Below are 15,884 nucleotides of genomic sequence, written 5' to 3' on the forward strand. Positions count from 1 at the left end.
AAAGTTGGGCCACTCGGGCTGTCTAAGGCGTTCAAATGCACCCTGCTCCTTCCGATGGGAACAAGCGTTGCCTGTGACGCTGGCTTGATTTCCATAGGTACCAAAAAGAGGTTCCTCTTTAAGAGCAGCTTTACTTCCTACCCAAAACGTATGTCTATGTCGGAATATTCTGGGCTGGGCATTTCAAACACCAGCCAGCAGGGAAGGGCAGCGTCAGTGCTGGTGGGCTGCCGGCAACTGAGCACTGACTCGTCCCAGCCAGACCCAGCGTGCCGGGGCACGGAAGCAAGCTGGCGCGAGCCAGCGCGGTTTGCATGCCACCGGCTGGCGTGCGGGTGCATGTGGCATTTCCCGTGATTAGTGGAAAGCATGTACCATTTGTTGAACTTTTATGGTTTAAATACTGTGCCCGACAGTCAAGTAAATTCTTGTATATTCTAAACAAAGCAGAACATGCTGGTGGTTTTCTACTGTAAACACTAGGATTTGATTTGTCCAAACTTTTGTCCTTTCGGGGGGAAAAAAGGTCTTAAAGCATAAGATATTTGTAACTTTTTTCAGTTTGTTTGTACTAAAAAAATGGAAGGGCTCTCCTTTTGGCTGGTGTGCCTCAATGAGCACATCCCTGGCATGCCGGCGAGGGCAAACGTGGGCGCTGGGCAGTGTGGTCACCCCGGCTGGAGCTAGGGCAGCTTCCAAAATCGCCGGGAACTCCTCGGGGTCTACCAGTGGCCTGTCCGCAGGGATTGATTTCCTGGGGATTGGATTATTCCCTCTTTATTCGTATTTAGTGGTGCCCTGGGGATTTGCGAAGTTGCTGATACAACCGAGTTTTATCAAGAGAGTTGGCATTTCCCCAGGCAGCCGCTCACTGCGCTGCACAGCGGGGTGGCAAAGAGCAAGCGAAAGGGAGAGGTCTTCGAGTCCCTTTACTTTAACCCGACATGACGTATGGAAACAAAGCCTCACCCCAGGGCTGTGCACTTGGCGGTGACCCGGGGGGCTGCAGGCGGGTCGGGCAGCACCCGGGGGGAGCTGCTCCCAGCGTCCGGCCCCGGCGCAGCCAGCTGGGATGCCAGGCTCGCCGGCGCAAGGGCGCTTCGGCTGCCTGCTGCCAACAGAGCAGCAAGCGTGCTCCCCAGCAGAGCAAAAGCGGGTCTGTGGGGAGGGGAATTCCTGTATGGGGCCACGGTGACGCGGCTGGAGGAAGCCTCCGCTTGCGTGCTTTTGGGAAGGCAGCGGACCACCCGTGCGGCTCGGGAGGGCTCGGGAGCAGCAGTGGCTGGAAACCTGGTGGGGCAGCAGGTGGGGGACAGCAGTGCTTCCAAAAATCGAATCCAAGCTTAGGAGTCCCCCTACCAGCTTTTCTCCCAGCTGGAGTTACTAATGCAGGCATGTGCCAGGAGCGAGTGAGCCCAACCGTCTGCAAGCGGTTCAGCTCTGTGGTTAGCATCCTGCGACGACTCGGCCTCTGGCAGCAAGGGCTTTAACCCCCAGCCTGCCTGCTGGGGCAGAGGGGTGCACCCGCTGCCGGGCTCGAGGGGCTGCAAGCAAGCCCACCGAGCCGGGGAGAGCCGAGGGTCGTGCTGCCGAGCGCACGCTGGAGCCCGGTCAGCGGCCTGCCCGCTGCGCCCGTGGCTCGTGCTCCTCCGAAGGCACCGGGTGCCCCTGCAATCAGGTGCTGGCAGAACAATAAGCCCTGCTCGAGTATTTGATGTCCCTTGAAAAGCCCCTGGAAAGTGGGTAAATGTCTCTAAGTGTCACAAACTCACATTTTTCGACCTGCAAACAGTAAGACTCTCTGTTACAAAAGATGGTAACGTCACCTAGAGCAAACCAGGAACAACAGGAAATATTTTTAGTGTGGCTCCGAACAAGAATTACTGCGGGAGGCTGATGCAAGGACCGGCACTGAGCGCTGCAGGTCACCGCAGCTCTGCTCCAGCCTGGGGACAAGCTCATCCACTCTCAGAGCTGGAGCACACCGGTGCGGCAGTGGTTTTAGACGAGTTGCAATGGAAGCCCTCAGAAAGAGACACGGTCTCATAAAGGCATCCACTGTCATAAGGGCTTTTCTTCCTCCTTGCTCCCAGTCTTTTCTTTTGGATAGTTTATGGCCAAGCCCTGCATTTAAAGAGGTGTCTTAGAGATCTAACATCTGGCCACAGAGGATGGTGTTCTTGATGCTGGTATGTCAGGGTAACACCTCCACATCCTTTGAGCAGTGTTAATATTTGGACAGTGTTAAAATATAACCAGCGTTTCTTAGTTTAGATTAATGCCCTGGCTGCGCCCCAGTCCTTGCCAACCTGCGAGACACTGCCTGGATTTCCTCCCACTCCTAAAGCAGCACAGGGCTTAGGGCTTGACATTGGCACTCGGTGTTTAAACAAAATACACGTTAATATCTGCGGAAGTAATGCCTGAGTAATAGCTGCAGGAACAGACACGATTAAGGGCTGTGGAGAAAAACAATTAAGCTGATCAGCCAAAATATTAGGAAAGCAAGTCTGCAAATGCCATTTTTTTCTCTCTCAAAAATAAAGAAGGAGCCTGAGGTTGCTGGGAGCTGTGCTCTGAATATTCATGGGGTATTACTGGTCCTCAGGCAGGGCTCGTTTGCACTGAGGATAAGGCAGGCCACCAACTGTTAACCTTTGCAATTTACTCTTTCATTTCCCGCATTAGTACACTATGGAAAAAGCTGCAAGTGGCGGTCACGGTGTGTTAGTGCTGGTAACGGCTGCGTGAAATCAGGCTGAACTCCCTTGTTGGCCTGAAGAGAGGAAGCCTGGGCCCGAGCCCGGGGGGAGAAGAGGAGGATTTTCTCATAGCCTGGGAGCACCGGCCGCCCCGCCGGGGCAGGGGGAAGCATGGACCTGGGCTTGGGGACTGTCGGACACGGACAGACAGACAGTGTTCCCGTGGGACGAACGCTGTGACCTTTCCTCCTGAGAGAGCTGGAGGTGAACAGGACAGACCCGCTTGCTGACCAGCCTTGAGGGCATCAGGTCCTGCTTGTGTCAAGTTTGTTTTGCCTCTATCATCTAGTCAAGGTTAAACTCAGTCATTTAAAAATTAGATGCAAAGAGCTGCTGACTCTGCAGGCACTCAGGGGGATGCGCACGCTTTTGCCTTTACACTATATCACAGGCAGGTAAAGCAACTTTGGTACAAAACTTGTTGGTTCAAAGCCATTTTGGTACAAAGCCGTGTTGGTTCAGGTAGACCACTCGGGAAGGGTTATTTTTCTTGCCAGGCTCTTGCCTTCCAGCACTTCCCAGGCTCCCCTGCCTGACTCTCTCCTCCTTTACTGGGCAGTTCTCCCTTTCTCCATCATGTGCAGGTTCTTCTTTGGGTCTGGTGACCAATGTGGGTTGCTACTTGACTGATGGCGGCACTATATAGGATGGTGCTGCTGAAAGCAAGCCATTCCGCCCCAGAGCAAAACATCAACCTGCGATGTGGTTGTTGCTTCAAAGACAAAAAACTGAATCACCAAACAATGCAGATCTTCCGGATTCACTCACGCGGTGTCAAGTGGGACTATGGAAAGGTATTCAGAAAACATGTATTTTCTGGCGGATCTAAAATATAAGCTGGTGTGTAGGAACAGAATAGTCTCTTGTAGCTCACTATGAACCTAATCCGGCATGAAATGGAGAAGACCGAACGCTCTCACTGGTTTGCAGACCCAAAGAGCAGATCCGTGTCCCTCCCTCCGCTGGCACGCCTGGCCTCCTCGGTCGGTGCTGGCAGCAGCCAGGACGGAGCCGGGCAGTGCCCACGCTGCCCGCAGCCGCCCGCTGCCCCGCCGCCTCCCGCCGGGCTCACCCCCGCGGCGCAGAGCAGGTTTGCTGGTGGGCGGCGAGGCAGCGACCAACGCGCGAGCCGCGAGGCTGCGGCAGGGCACGGGGCACGCCGCCCTCCCGTTTCGTCCTGTCCCCCCTCACCGGGCTGCCTCCACCCTCCGCTGGTGCTCGCCGTCGGCACTCGCCCGGGAGGTGCGGTTTGGCACCGCAGGGCATGGAAACACCCATGGAAAAAGCAACCCGAGAACAGCGCGGCTCTGTCTCTCCTGCGGCCCGGCTTGTACAACAGCCATCTGTTTGCTGGCCTCAGCCTTTGGAGGAAGCGCTGGTGAATTAAAGGCTGAGGAACAAAACGTTTCATTTTGGTTTGTGGCATGTGGATGCGTGCAAGGGCAGCAGGAAGCACGGTGAGGGCTCTGTTTGGCTTCCCCCCCCCCCAAAAAGGAAGATGTAACTCCAGCATCATGCCCATGTAAGGCCATGCAGACACCTTACAGGATCTATGAGACAAACTGGCTCTTGGGAAGTTCCTGATCACAGTCCAACTCCATGAGACAAACACAACCCAAAAAATGCAGCCCCTGCGCTACCGCCTGCTGGGATGCTGCCTGTCGCTGGGCTGGGAGAGGTAAGGAGGAGGAGCCTCCCCGTGCTGCTGGGGGGTCGTACAGCTGGGGTGGGGGTCCACGCACGGCCCTTCTCATGCACTAATACGCTGGAGACCAGCCTGCACAAAATGGCTGGGTCTCCATCAAGGGAAACCACCTCGTCCCCCTGCGCGGGGGAGCGCAGGCTCCGCGCCCATGGGATGTGGGACAGGCAAGGTCCCCCCGGACAAGAGGGGGTGCGGGGCAGCCGCCCCGCCTGCACCAGGCCCAGCCGAACAAACCCGTTTGCCGTGCTGGCTTTGCAGGGCTGATCGATAGGAACGCAACGGTAATTGCAGCAAGTATGATTTTTCCATCCTAACGTGCCACTTCTTGTCTTTCCTTCAGCTTCTCCTCACGTGGTTTAAAACGCCTTTCGCTAGCGCAGGAACCGTGCTGTTGTACGTGGAGAGGGATGAGCACAGCAGGCTCGGCAGTTCTGTAACGCAGCAGCTAGGGAATAACTGCACGAGCTGTGGGGAAGCTCAGGAGAATGAAGGGACTTCACCAAAGGGCAGCTCTAGCACGGACACGGGGAAAGCGCTGTACTTACAGCGTTTATGAACTGGCTGATGGGGTTTGCAGGGGGATCCCCTTGCATCACCACTCCTTTTCATTGTCTCTTCTCCTGCATCCCAGTTGAGCCAGCGTCCCTCCTCTCCCCCGGCTGCAGCGGCACTGCCGGAGCTGCTTGTCACAACTCTGCTCTCCTCCAGCCACAGAAGGTCCATCCCACGCCCCAGGGAATTTATGAAAACCCCTCAACATTAGGCACAGTCAATTTATCAAGCGTAGTTCATTAAAGGCGACTCATTATTGTTCAGTCCCTGTAACAGCACCAGAAAAGAAAAATTGCTGCAACAAGTTTTCCTTAGATTTGAAAAATGACCTTTCTTTTCTGAGTAAATTCAGAGCTGCAAAGCCAGAAGGCTGGTGCCTTCCAGTTGAACAGCTTTTGAGTCCTGTTTCACTAAAAGGGTTGCTTTTCAAGCCTTGTCAATCTAAGGAAATTTATTTAGGCAGTCTCAAGGGAAGGTCTTGGCAAAGTATTAATAGGTTTCTTTTATAAAAGAGACCTTTATTCACTGGTCTTTAAGTTGGCCTGTGTCTCGTTCGGCTTTTTGAGTTCATGTGCAGAGAAAATATCTGTCTTTGACAGTCTCCATGCTTCAGCGCCATTGTGGGGCTCCGGAGGAATTTGCTAAGCCAGTAATGAAACATCTGGCTCAACAATAACACAGCTGCACGCGGCGCCTTCTCCCCCCGGGCGGTGAGGGGCCGAAGCCCTCGGTGTTACGGGCCCAGCACGACTAACGCACGCGGCTAGCTGCAGCCCGCTGCAGGGGCACGCTGGAAGCGGGCAGCACGGGCAGCGCAGGCAGCATGCCGGGCGATACGCTGGTGCAAAGGCAGACAAGTCGCACAGGAAAAAAATAACCAACCCTGCGGTGCACGCTTTCTTACCCCGGAGCCGTCGCAGCTTGCCTGCTAAAAGTGCATCAGGACAGAAACTGCTGCATGGAAAAGCCCTTTGCCCGCTCCGGGTGGTGGATGGAGCTAAAGCCTGGGCAGCTGGAACTCCAGAGCGTTCGGGGCCTGCAGACCTGGACTCCCCCTGTGCAGGTTTTGCCCCGTTTCACATGCGGCCGCCTGCCTTTCCCCAGCTGCCACCGACACAGGCTACTCGCTTCCAGCCTAGCCGCGGGGCAGGGCGTACCCGGGCGATTCAGTGGGACAAATTTCTAGCAAAGGCTGTAGAAAAGCAATGGGAGAATTATCCTTGCCAACAGAGTAGAGCAGTGAAATATGTAGCGCTTTGCACAATTTAAAAAGATATCTGATTCCAAGAAAGCGTATTCAGCCGCTGCAGCGCTGGTCCTGCAGCCAGCCGGACGACGAGGCACGGCCGCAGCTCACCCCACGTCAGCAGCTGGGGCTGGGCCGCCATTTCTCGGTGGGGTTCCCTGTCTGCAAGATGGTTTGAGCTGACACCTGGAAGATGCTTGAAGTAGAAGTGATTATTTGAACACTATCCATCATGATTTGTTCAGAAGGCACTTTGCTTTCCGGGTAGACAAAATCTGGTTCCCTTCAGTTTTCTTTTATTAGCAGTACAATGCAGTGCATGGACGTGTAAAGTCATAAATCGGGTGCTCCCGCAGACGTGCAAGGCAGGATGGGGGAGCACCGTCGGATGAGCACCGTGCCGTGGGGCTGCTGGAGACGCTTGCACACGTCGCCTCTGGAAATAAGGCAACAATGCATAAAACCCTCATTGTGGAAAGATTGACTTTTTGGGTGATTTGGCTGAAGAAGTTGAGTTAAAAAGTAAATAAAAGCTCAAATTAGATTTATATAGGCATAATTAACCTCCCTTTTTATAGAATAACACATACCCATATGAACTTTATTTAGCTCAGTCCTAAAGCAGCAGCTGTTGCAAGTCTCTGGAAGAGCGTTTCCCCTGAAACACACCAGCACTTCATGAATACTTGTTTTTGCACCTCTAAATTTTTCTCTCTGGGGCCTTTAAGCAAGTTTTATTGTAGTGTTTATATAGCTACCTCAGTCTGCCTTTGGTTTATGTTTTTCTCACCTGAAGCCACTGAATTTTGAGTTTTATTAGTTACAGGTATCTGAAATTACATTCTTTTAAGAACTGACTGCACTAATAAAACTCCTGAAAAGTTTCTGTTTGAGGCAATTGTCTTCTGCCCAGGTATCTGATTCTTACTGAATTATACTAGAGAGGAACAGGTTTTCTATGGCTGTTTGTTACCACCAAGGTAAATAACAAGAATGCCATTGATTCCAGTCAGTTCACTGGAGAAATACCCAAGCAAACAGATTTTTTTTTTTCTTGAAATACATTGTAAAGGAGAATGCCGCTTCGCTTTTCTTGCGGAGAACGAAGTGAAACACAGCTCAGTCACCACCAAGCCAAACCTCCACCGCTTGGGCCAGAGCAAAACAGCCTCTCCCAGGTCAAGAGGAAGGCTCCTGCAGAGCAGAACCGCTCTCGCACTCAAAAGCTGCGCGCTGCAGGAGAAGGTCAGAAGAGCGTGTTTCTTCCCCCTTCTTTAAGGATTTCCCTACCTTTTCTGCACGGTCCCAGAAGTGCAGGGGGTGCAGAGTTGGCCTCCAGCCCAGACATCGTCCCTGACCTACAGCAACCAGCTCTCACCCTGTCACCACTCATTTACCGCTGATGACAGGGCTCCTTCTTCACAGGTTCGGGGCCCATAAATAAATCACGGTGCCCAGGTGTTTTCCATAGACCTCTGAGGGAAACCTGTTAAATGTCTCCAGACCTGCCTTCCCTCTGCCTCGGGAAACCTGTGCAAAGCAGTGGTGGGAGCAAGCCTTGCTGCGAGACTCCCAGCCGGCTTCCCAGACCCTCCTCAACACCGAGGGGTTGATTGACACCTGTCATTGAAGGTGTAGCCCGTTAACAGTAAGACAGTCTTCCTGTCACAGGGATAGCTAGTTTTCTCCTACCCATCTCAGCTGAGAAATTTGATTTCAAGTTTCATTGTTTGTCTTAGACTAGATTTTGCAAATATAGACACAGAATCAGCATTCACTTAGGCAAAGGGCTCCCTTCCTTCAAGCCCACCTCCCTTGCTGAGATGTATAAGGCATCGCTCCAGCCCCTGCTCATTTCTTAATTGTTTTTCTCCCCACCTTAGCGGCGGAGGCTCCCCACGCTCACGTGCCGGGCAGCGCACAGGACCCCCCTGCAGCCAGGGCCAGCTCCTCTCCCGGCCCCAGCGGACGCACGGCCCCGGGGTGGGGACAACCCGGGTGGCGAGGGGGGATGCCATGGGAAACCCGGAGGAGGAAGGTGACCCGAATGGAGCCGCTGTCCTTAAACAGCCTCTGCCTTTCCACTGGTGAAACCCTCCCAAATCACAAACAGACGGTCCCTTTTTCTTCCTCAAATATTTCTTAAAAAAAAAAAAAAAAAGAGGGACCACAAATAAGACAGCACTGCAAATATTTGTAGATTCAGATCAGTTAAGCTTTGAAAAACTTCAGCTTGCAAAACTTCAGCTGAAATGTGGCTTCTCCCCAGTCAATGGTTATTTTCTCTCTGCCGATGGGCTCTGCCCTCCCTCCCACCCACCCAGCGCTCCTGGCGGGGTCTGCAGTTGGGGGGAGCAGGCGAAGGACCCCCCCGTGCCCGGCACAGCCCTTCGTGCCCCAGCGGGGTCCGGAGGCTGGCCCCTCCGCTGCTGGCGTGTGCCAGACCGCAGGCTCCAGCCGGGCCAGGGCTCAGGCACGGACAGCCCTCCCTGCCAGAGCTGCCACGCTCCAGTGTTCATCTCTCCTCCACTAAAGGGTGTGTTTTCAAAGTGCTTCCTCTCCTAGACCATCTCGAGGAAATACTGGGGGTAATTGCACTCACTGAGCCTGCTAAACAATTAACCTCAGATAAGTAATGGCACTGGGCAATGAGTTAATTTTATCCCAATGTTTAAGCATCCACAGATTTTACAGGGTCAATCGGGAAGGCTTCCCCGGGAGCCCCGTTGCCGCCCGCAGGCAGCTCCTCACGTTAAGCCATGGCTGTGCAGGCAGGCTCCCTCCCAGGAGCGCGATCGCACCCGATTGCGGCTCTCCACACACCCTTGGCCCCGGCTCTGCCCTTTCAGTCTCTCTCTTTCTTTGGCTCTTGCAGCCCATTTTACCAACGCCAGCAGCGTCTCGGACACGGGATGGCAGCGTGCTCTGGCCTGTGAAAAGCAGCAGCATCATCTCTGACCTTCCTCCTTCCCTCTTCCTCGCAGGAGCCCTCGCCCCACTGCAGCTCCTGCCCTTCCCTCAGGCAGCACACCCCCTCTGAGCCCAGGAAAGGAACTGAAGCGAGACCTGGGAAACTTTCATATCCAGAAATAGTTTATTTGAAGTTTTAGGAACGTTTTCATGTATCGTCAGTCATATTTAGGAGAGCAGTTATACAGAACATTTGAGTTTAAACTGGAGCTGAATGTTCATGTAGGAGGCACAAAGTCCTTGTGCTCGCCATCTTTGGCCATCGACAAGAAGAAATTAAGGTTTGTCCTTTGCAGATTCACAAGCTAAAACACTGGCATCCATTACTGCAATACGTGATGCTCAACTGACCATTAGACAACGCGATGTATCCCTGTGCTTCCATGAAAGAGCTAGATTAATATTAAAAACCCACCAGCTGAGAAGTGCAGCTCACCGGTTCAGCTCTTACGGACTGCTCCGACCGGCAGACGCCAGCGCTTCGCACCGTCCGTGCGGGACCCCTGCGCCACGCCACGGCGTTTGAAATAAGCGGCGTCCACGTCCACAGAGAGGTTTCACAGCAGCAGCGCTAAAATTCACGGATCAGCAGCACAGGAAACGTCACCGGCCCCGGGGCACTGTCACCCCCCGGCCTTGCTGCCTCCCTGGGAAGGGCGGCCGAGGTCCTTGGCACACCGTGGTGCTTGGTCGCACAGCGAGACCTCTTCCCGTAAGTGGCCATTATGAAATCCCTCACCATGCCCCATCCCTTCTCACTCGGCAGAGAGCAAACGCGGCGCAGCCGGGACGAGCAGCTTCAAGCATCCAAACGCCTGGATTTTCCAGTTAAAGGAACCCAGTGCAAAGCTTGGGGAGAAAACAAACAAACAAACTCGCTCACACAGCCAGCGTGCCCAGCACACTGGAGCAGCTGTGGAGACTGGGCACAGCATGCCTCTCTGACCAAAGCCACTCTGAAAGCTTAACCTCCGTGCGGCATCCTGGGCACGGAGAGAGACCTGTGTCTTAAGGTCCTTACCACCCTACCCGTCTGACCACGGCCAGGCGAGAGGCTTTTCATCCGTGCTGTTCGTGCGAATACGAGCTGCTCGCTCGGGGCTGCATACAAACACGGCTCTTCCTCCAGCTGCCCGGCAGGAGTGGGGCGAGTCCTGGGAGATGCCCACTCAGGCAGGGTCTGAGCATCCCATCGTGCCCCAGTCCCCGTTCCCCGTCCTGCTGCCTGCTTCTTCACGAGTTTTTATTTCACATCCCCATCTGTCTGGCCACAGCACAATGCAGATGAGCTGAATCAGCAAGTGGGATTGCTGACACCGTCCTCTGTCAGGGACCTTTGCTGCGGGCAGGGAAGGAGATCACGTTAACTGGCTGGGGGCTCGAGCGCTGCACTGTGCACTGACCCTCCCACCTGGGTCCAAAGCAGCCTGTACCCGCTAAAGGGCGTGCACACAGCCAGAGGGTATAGAGCAGTCTTTGCACAGGAGCTTTTATTGGAAATGATGGACCGGACACAGCTGTGGCACGAGGTGCCTTTCAAATAGTCACACAACACAGTCTTTGCCCGTAGCCTTTTCCTGTTGTACATAGTAACCTTGTGAAACACCTTGATTTTTATTCATTTTCTGGACAGACCCCCTGTGTATTGCTTGCTGATGGCTCTTTATTAAGCCAGCATACCCCTGTAAATTTAACTTTCCTGAAACCCAGAGCTCACGACCCACAGAAGGCAGCTGCAGCAGCCTCCTTCGTTCTAGATGATAAACTATAGCAAAACACAGCATATGCCTTCACTTGGGGTGAATGTCTTCTCATGCTTACACTGAATTTCAATTTTAATATCAAAACTAAAGACTCACATATGGTTTGAGCTATTAGATGCATTAATTTCACGCTTTTGCTCCTGACACTTGAGAGGCACAGGATTTTGTTAAGCTGTTTAATTGCAGTAAATTTTTTAGCAGACAGTATTTTACAAGCTTCAAAAATACCTGAAAGGCTCGAGTGGATGCTAGCAGTCCAAAAAGCCTGAAGCAAGCATGCGTATGCTGAAACAGGGACTTCAGAGGAAAAGAATTACCATTTATAGATCACAAAATCAAAACGCAAACCAGAACATGCTATAGTGGTACCTTTTTTTCAAGTAGCCAAATAAAGGCATCAGTGATGGAGGATTGTGCTAATGAAGACGGACTGTGTAAGAAGTTGATGCTACTATGTGTGGACTGCGGTCACAGCCCAGCAAGATGAGCCCAACAAAGGCACCATCGCTGAGGACAATCCTCGTACGCAGAGCGGACTTGACCTCTCTCTTGCTCAGAGACCATCCCACCGCAGGGAGGGCGGTGGGGATGCCCCAGCCCTGCCCTCACAGCCCCCGGGAGCAACGGCTGGGGACGAGGGGAGGGCCACCCACTGTCACAGCGGACAGTAATGCAGGGCCGGACACGGAGGCAGGCACCAGGCTCGGCGTTATGCCTCCCTCCCCACCACCGTGCTCCCCCCGAAACCCTGTCCCTCCCCCAGCGCCTCTGCTCTGACATTTACCCAAGCTCCCACTACGCACATTCTTCTGCAGCAGAGAAAACGAGAACCACCTCTTCTCCACCGCCTCCCTCTGAGGCTCTATTGGTTTTTAACCCTGGCAGTGGTGGAAGGGGGATCCCCTTTACCTGCACAGGCAGGGGAGAGAGGAGGGGACCGCACGAGAAGAGGAGTCCTTTGGAAATCCCACCTCTAAAGGGCTTACGCGTAGGTGCTGCCCCACAGATGCGGCAAACGTGCCAACGGTAGGGAGCGGGGAGTGAGCTCACCCCTCTCTGCAGAGAGGCACAGGACGAGGGTCCCCATCCATGCGGGTTTAGCGACAGATGTTCAAGGTCCAGATGAGCAACCCCCACCCTGGGGACGTGCCCTAACCACCCACCATCATCTCTTCTGGAGCTGATGCACGCCATACACCTCTTAAGCTAGCTTACTCAGTGTCAAACACTCAAAAAGAGGAGAAGTTGTCACTGCACGCTTTGTGGGGCTCAGTAGTGTCAGTGCTGAGAGCACAGCACCCAGCTCATAGGGTCCCCCGCGCCCCCCACCCTGCAAGCCGGGGAGCAGGACCATGCTGCCTGGCACAGCCCCCCAGCCCCTGGTTTCACCTGCAGCTGGGCAGGGGAGGTGGCTGCAGGGGGAAGCAGCTCCGGAGCGGGGACGGCCAGCAGCCCCCTTCAGACACCGACCTTTAAGGAACACCCCGCTGCGGTCAGGGGTCTGGCTCACCCCTCCCCTGCGCTCGCTTTATCACAAACCCTGCAAGCACTATGCAGCCAGCCAAAGCAAAACAAACTGAAAACACCCAGGGAGAAGACTGCAGCACGCTGTTGAGTCTTCTGTGACGGCAATACTTTAGTTAATAGTCTTTCACTTTTAAAACCTCGATGTTTTGTTTTGGGTTTTTTTTTTTTTTTTGCATTTAATTTTCTTCCAGACACCTGTGTAATGGCTGTGCACCCACGCTGTAGGCAGATCACTCTGAGAGGTAACCAGCTGTGTGCACAAATGGACACAGACTTTCCATCAGGGAATGGTGTTTGGATGTTAATGTCTCTGCTGAAATCGCGTTTGGCTGCCTTAACATCACAGGGTTTAGAACAACAATGCATCTTTAAAAAAAAATTTACAAAGATGTAAAGACGTTTCCCTTGTAACAAAATGAAGAAGAGGCAATAAAGCTAAGCACTGGGCTTTATTTTTCATTCCCACTTTACTTTTAACTAAAGTGCCCGTGTCCAAGGCTGATCCAAGGGAGCTTTATTACTCCTCGCACAGCTTCACGTCTACGTGTCCTCTCTTGACTTGCAGCATCTGGCCAAGTTTACGGACGCGACACCCCCAGGCACTCAGCGCATCCCCTGACTAACCCGAGATGGACAAACGACCCCAATACCCTGCGCCGCAATACCCTGCAACACGCGTCCGTCACCCCCACAGCCACGGCTGTCGCTGCCATCTCGGGCTTTTCCTGCTCTGCTCCAGCTCCGGAGCAAGCGTTTCATTCACTCTCTTTAAATACCCCAGTGTTTCCAGGAATATCAACCACGCAACAGCACAGGGCTGGACAAAGAGCAAGAGGCGCTCACCCTCCACACGTACAGGTATGTCGTGACACCACATGCGTCCCACCTACTCAGAGATGGTGATGGACTTGGCCTGCTCCTCCCCAGCAGCAGAGCAGGGCTTCCCCCGACACACGGGGCAGAGTCCAGCCTGGACTCGCATGCTCTAACCCTGCAGCAGGTACAGTTTCCCCCAACTCTCATTTGCAAGTTATTTTATCATTTTATCAGGCAAGCAAACATCCACAGCATGGAGCACGCTTTACAGAGAAACCACCGTCTTCCGTAGCAGAAAGAAAACCTAGCAATTGTGAGCTCCGTGCACACTCACCGCTGCAAAAAATATTCCAGTTCTCTGGCAAGTTATGTAGACATTTAATATAAGAAAAAAGACCAAGCACACAGACATCTGCCAGCCTGGACTATCTGGTATTTTCAGTGACTACCAGAAGCATCGCATCACTTAGGGAACAAATACTATCTGCACAGACTCAGTGCCGGATCCTGGGATGGGGTCACCCCCATCAGATCCAAGAGGGGACGGGGACCTCCCCGAGGGACGGGGGAGCTGCGGGACGAGGAGCGGGGCAGAGCCCAGGGTGAGGTGCTGCCGGCTCTGACGGGAAGGTACGGTTCCCTGGTTCTTGGAGGGGGTTACTGATGTATTACAGGGAAAAACTGGCATTGCAGCATTTCAGGCACAAACCCCCCCCCAAGACAGCTTAGACTGGAAAGCTGTTTTCCATAAAATTCCTGGTCAAACCCAGCCGAAATAAAGGCCCATACTTTAAATGCTTAACAGCCTCCAGCATCGCAGTGGGAACACAATGCCGCTCTGTGGAAACACGCTCGCCTGCAATAACAGGCAGTTGGAAGCAGGCGAGGCTGGGGAGCCCGGTCGGCTGGGACCTGCCAGGAAGGCTTCTGCATTCCCCTTTCAGGGCTGAAGCTCACATGGGCCGAGCCAGTCCGCTGCCCCGGGGCAGAGCTGCACCCTTCCCCTCTCGCCAGGGTCACACCAATCACCCTGTGTGCCAACTCGTTATTTTTACATTATTGTACGCTTAGGAGGAGAAAGCTACAGCTACATGTTGCTGCCATTTTATATCATTTGCTTTCAGAAAGTAATCACCCAGGTTAATCAAATTCTTCAAACCCATTGCTTTACTACAGTTGTCAGCAGCCTGTTAGTGTAAACTTCCAGTATGTATTTCAAAAAATAAGAACCACCCTTGTTTTTGACCACAACCATAGGTTTAGTATGCCAAAAGTTACTTTTGAGATGTGTTATTTCCAAAAGACTATTGCAAGATCTTAGTCATAAGAAGCTTGGAGAGACTTTATAAAAAACAGCACAACACAGAACCTCCTTTTCAATCTCTCCTAGTCAGATATACCGTACACCTCCCACCCGCAGGCATACAAATTTCCTTTGCTTCCTCCCCAAGGAAATATTCTCCTGCAAGCTGTATTGGATGCAAGGGGGCACTTAGTTGCTTGCAAGTAAATAGCCAGGCTCTAATTGTTTTTAACCTTCCCCTTCTCGTGTACTTGTCAAATGACCCCAGTCCTGGTGGGACCTTGGGGAACTCGCTTCGCCCCCGGGCTGCTCCCCGCTCAGAGGCGTTTGCTTTTGCTGCAGGTCGTGCACAGGAGGCTGGCGTTGTCCAGAGCAAAGGGTTTGCCGGTCAGCAGCGTCTCGCACTCCAGGCAGGCAAAGTGCTTCTTGTGCCAGGCCATCCCTTCCGCCTGCTGGTAGTCCTCCGAGAAGATGATCTACGGGACAGACAAACAATTGCTTATTTCCACCATCTCGCCAAGCCGGGGCACGGCAGGAGCAGAGAGAACCAGCCCCGCACCTCCCACCACGCCCATCAGCCAGGGAAGCCAGGCTTCAGGAACAGGCAGACAAAAGGCACAGGACTGCTCCTGAGCAGTTAAGCCAAAGTCACAGTAGCAATTAAGCACTATGAAACCATCAGGTTTTAAATGCAGCTAGAGGTGGATTGTTGCTCTGGGATGGACGTGGCATAACTAGCCGGGACTGTCATTAACGTCATGCTCTTCACCCCATTTTCTGTAGGCACCTCCGGCTCCCCAGAGCAGCCGCAGCCCTGGTGACCGGCACCAAAGGATGCCACTCCCAGAGGGCATGCTGGGAGCTGCGGGTAGGCGAGCGGGTGAAGACGTACGCCAGAGAAGCCCTGAATTAGCCGGCGCCAGGCCCCCAGCGCAGCAGGGAGCGCCGGGCAGAGGGAAGCCGGTCCCTACCTCGTCACAGCCGGCGCAGCGCGGCCGGAGGCTCTCGCAGTAGTGGCGCCCGCACCAGGCGGCCCCGCTCTTCCAGAAGTAGATGAGGTCGACGAGGGGCTCGGAGCACCGGCAGCACACGAAGCACGCCGGGTGCCACTGCCGGGAGTAGCCCGCCCTGTCAGCGTACACCACCGGGCAGTCCCCCGGCACCGCCTGCTTGCAGGTCTCGCAGCGCTGCAACAGAGAGGCGGCGGAGTGAGCAGGGGCTGGGCGCGCGTCGGGCAGGA

The 15,884-nt window shown here is 53.9% G+C and overlaps 1 protein-coding gene across 2 annotated transcripts in view; it reads right to left on the reverse strand.

The window, feature by feature from the left end:
* Nucleotides 1–9,337: 9,337 nt before the first annotated feature.
* Nucleotides 9,338–15,884, reverse strand: part of LMCD1 (LIM and cysteine rich domains 1) — a 38,906-nt gene continuing 32,359 nt past the window's right edge. For both annotated transcript variants that reach the window (XM_075514482.1, XM_075514481.1), the window contains exons 5-6: nt 15,616–15,831; nt 9,338–15,120 (exon numbers count right to left, since the gene is read on the reverse strand). In XM_075514482.1, the coding sequence (XP_075370597.1) occupies nt 14,962–15,120; nt 15,616–15,831 (375 nt within the window). In that variant the 3' untranslated portion in view covers nt 9,338–14,961. The remainder of the gene's footprint in view (nt 15,121–15,615; nt 15,832–15,884) is intronic.

This window comes from Mycteria americana, chromosome 11 (genome assembly GCF_035582795.1).
Source record: "Mycteria americana isolate JAX WOST 10 ecotype Jacksonville Zoo and Gardens chromosome 11, USCA_MyAme_1.0, whole genome shotgun sequence".
In the NCBI taxonomy this organism is placed as follows: domain Eukaryota; kingdom Metazoa; phylum Chordata; class Aves; order Ciconiiformes; family Ciconiidae; genus Mycteria; species Mycteria americana.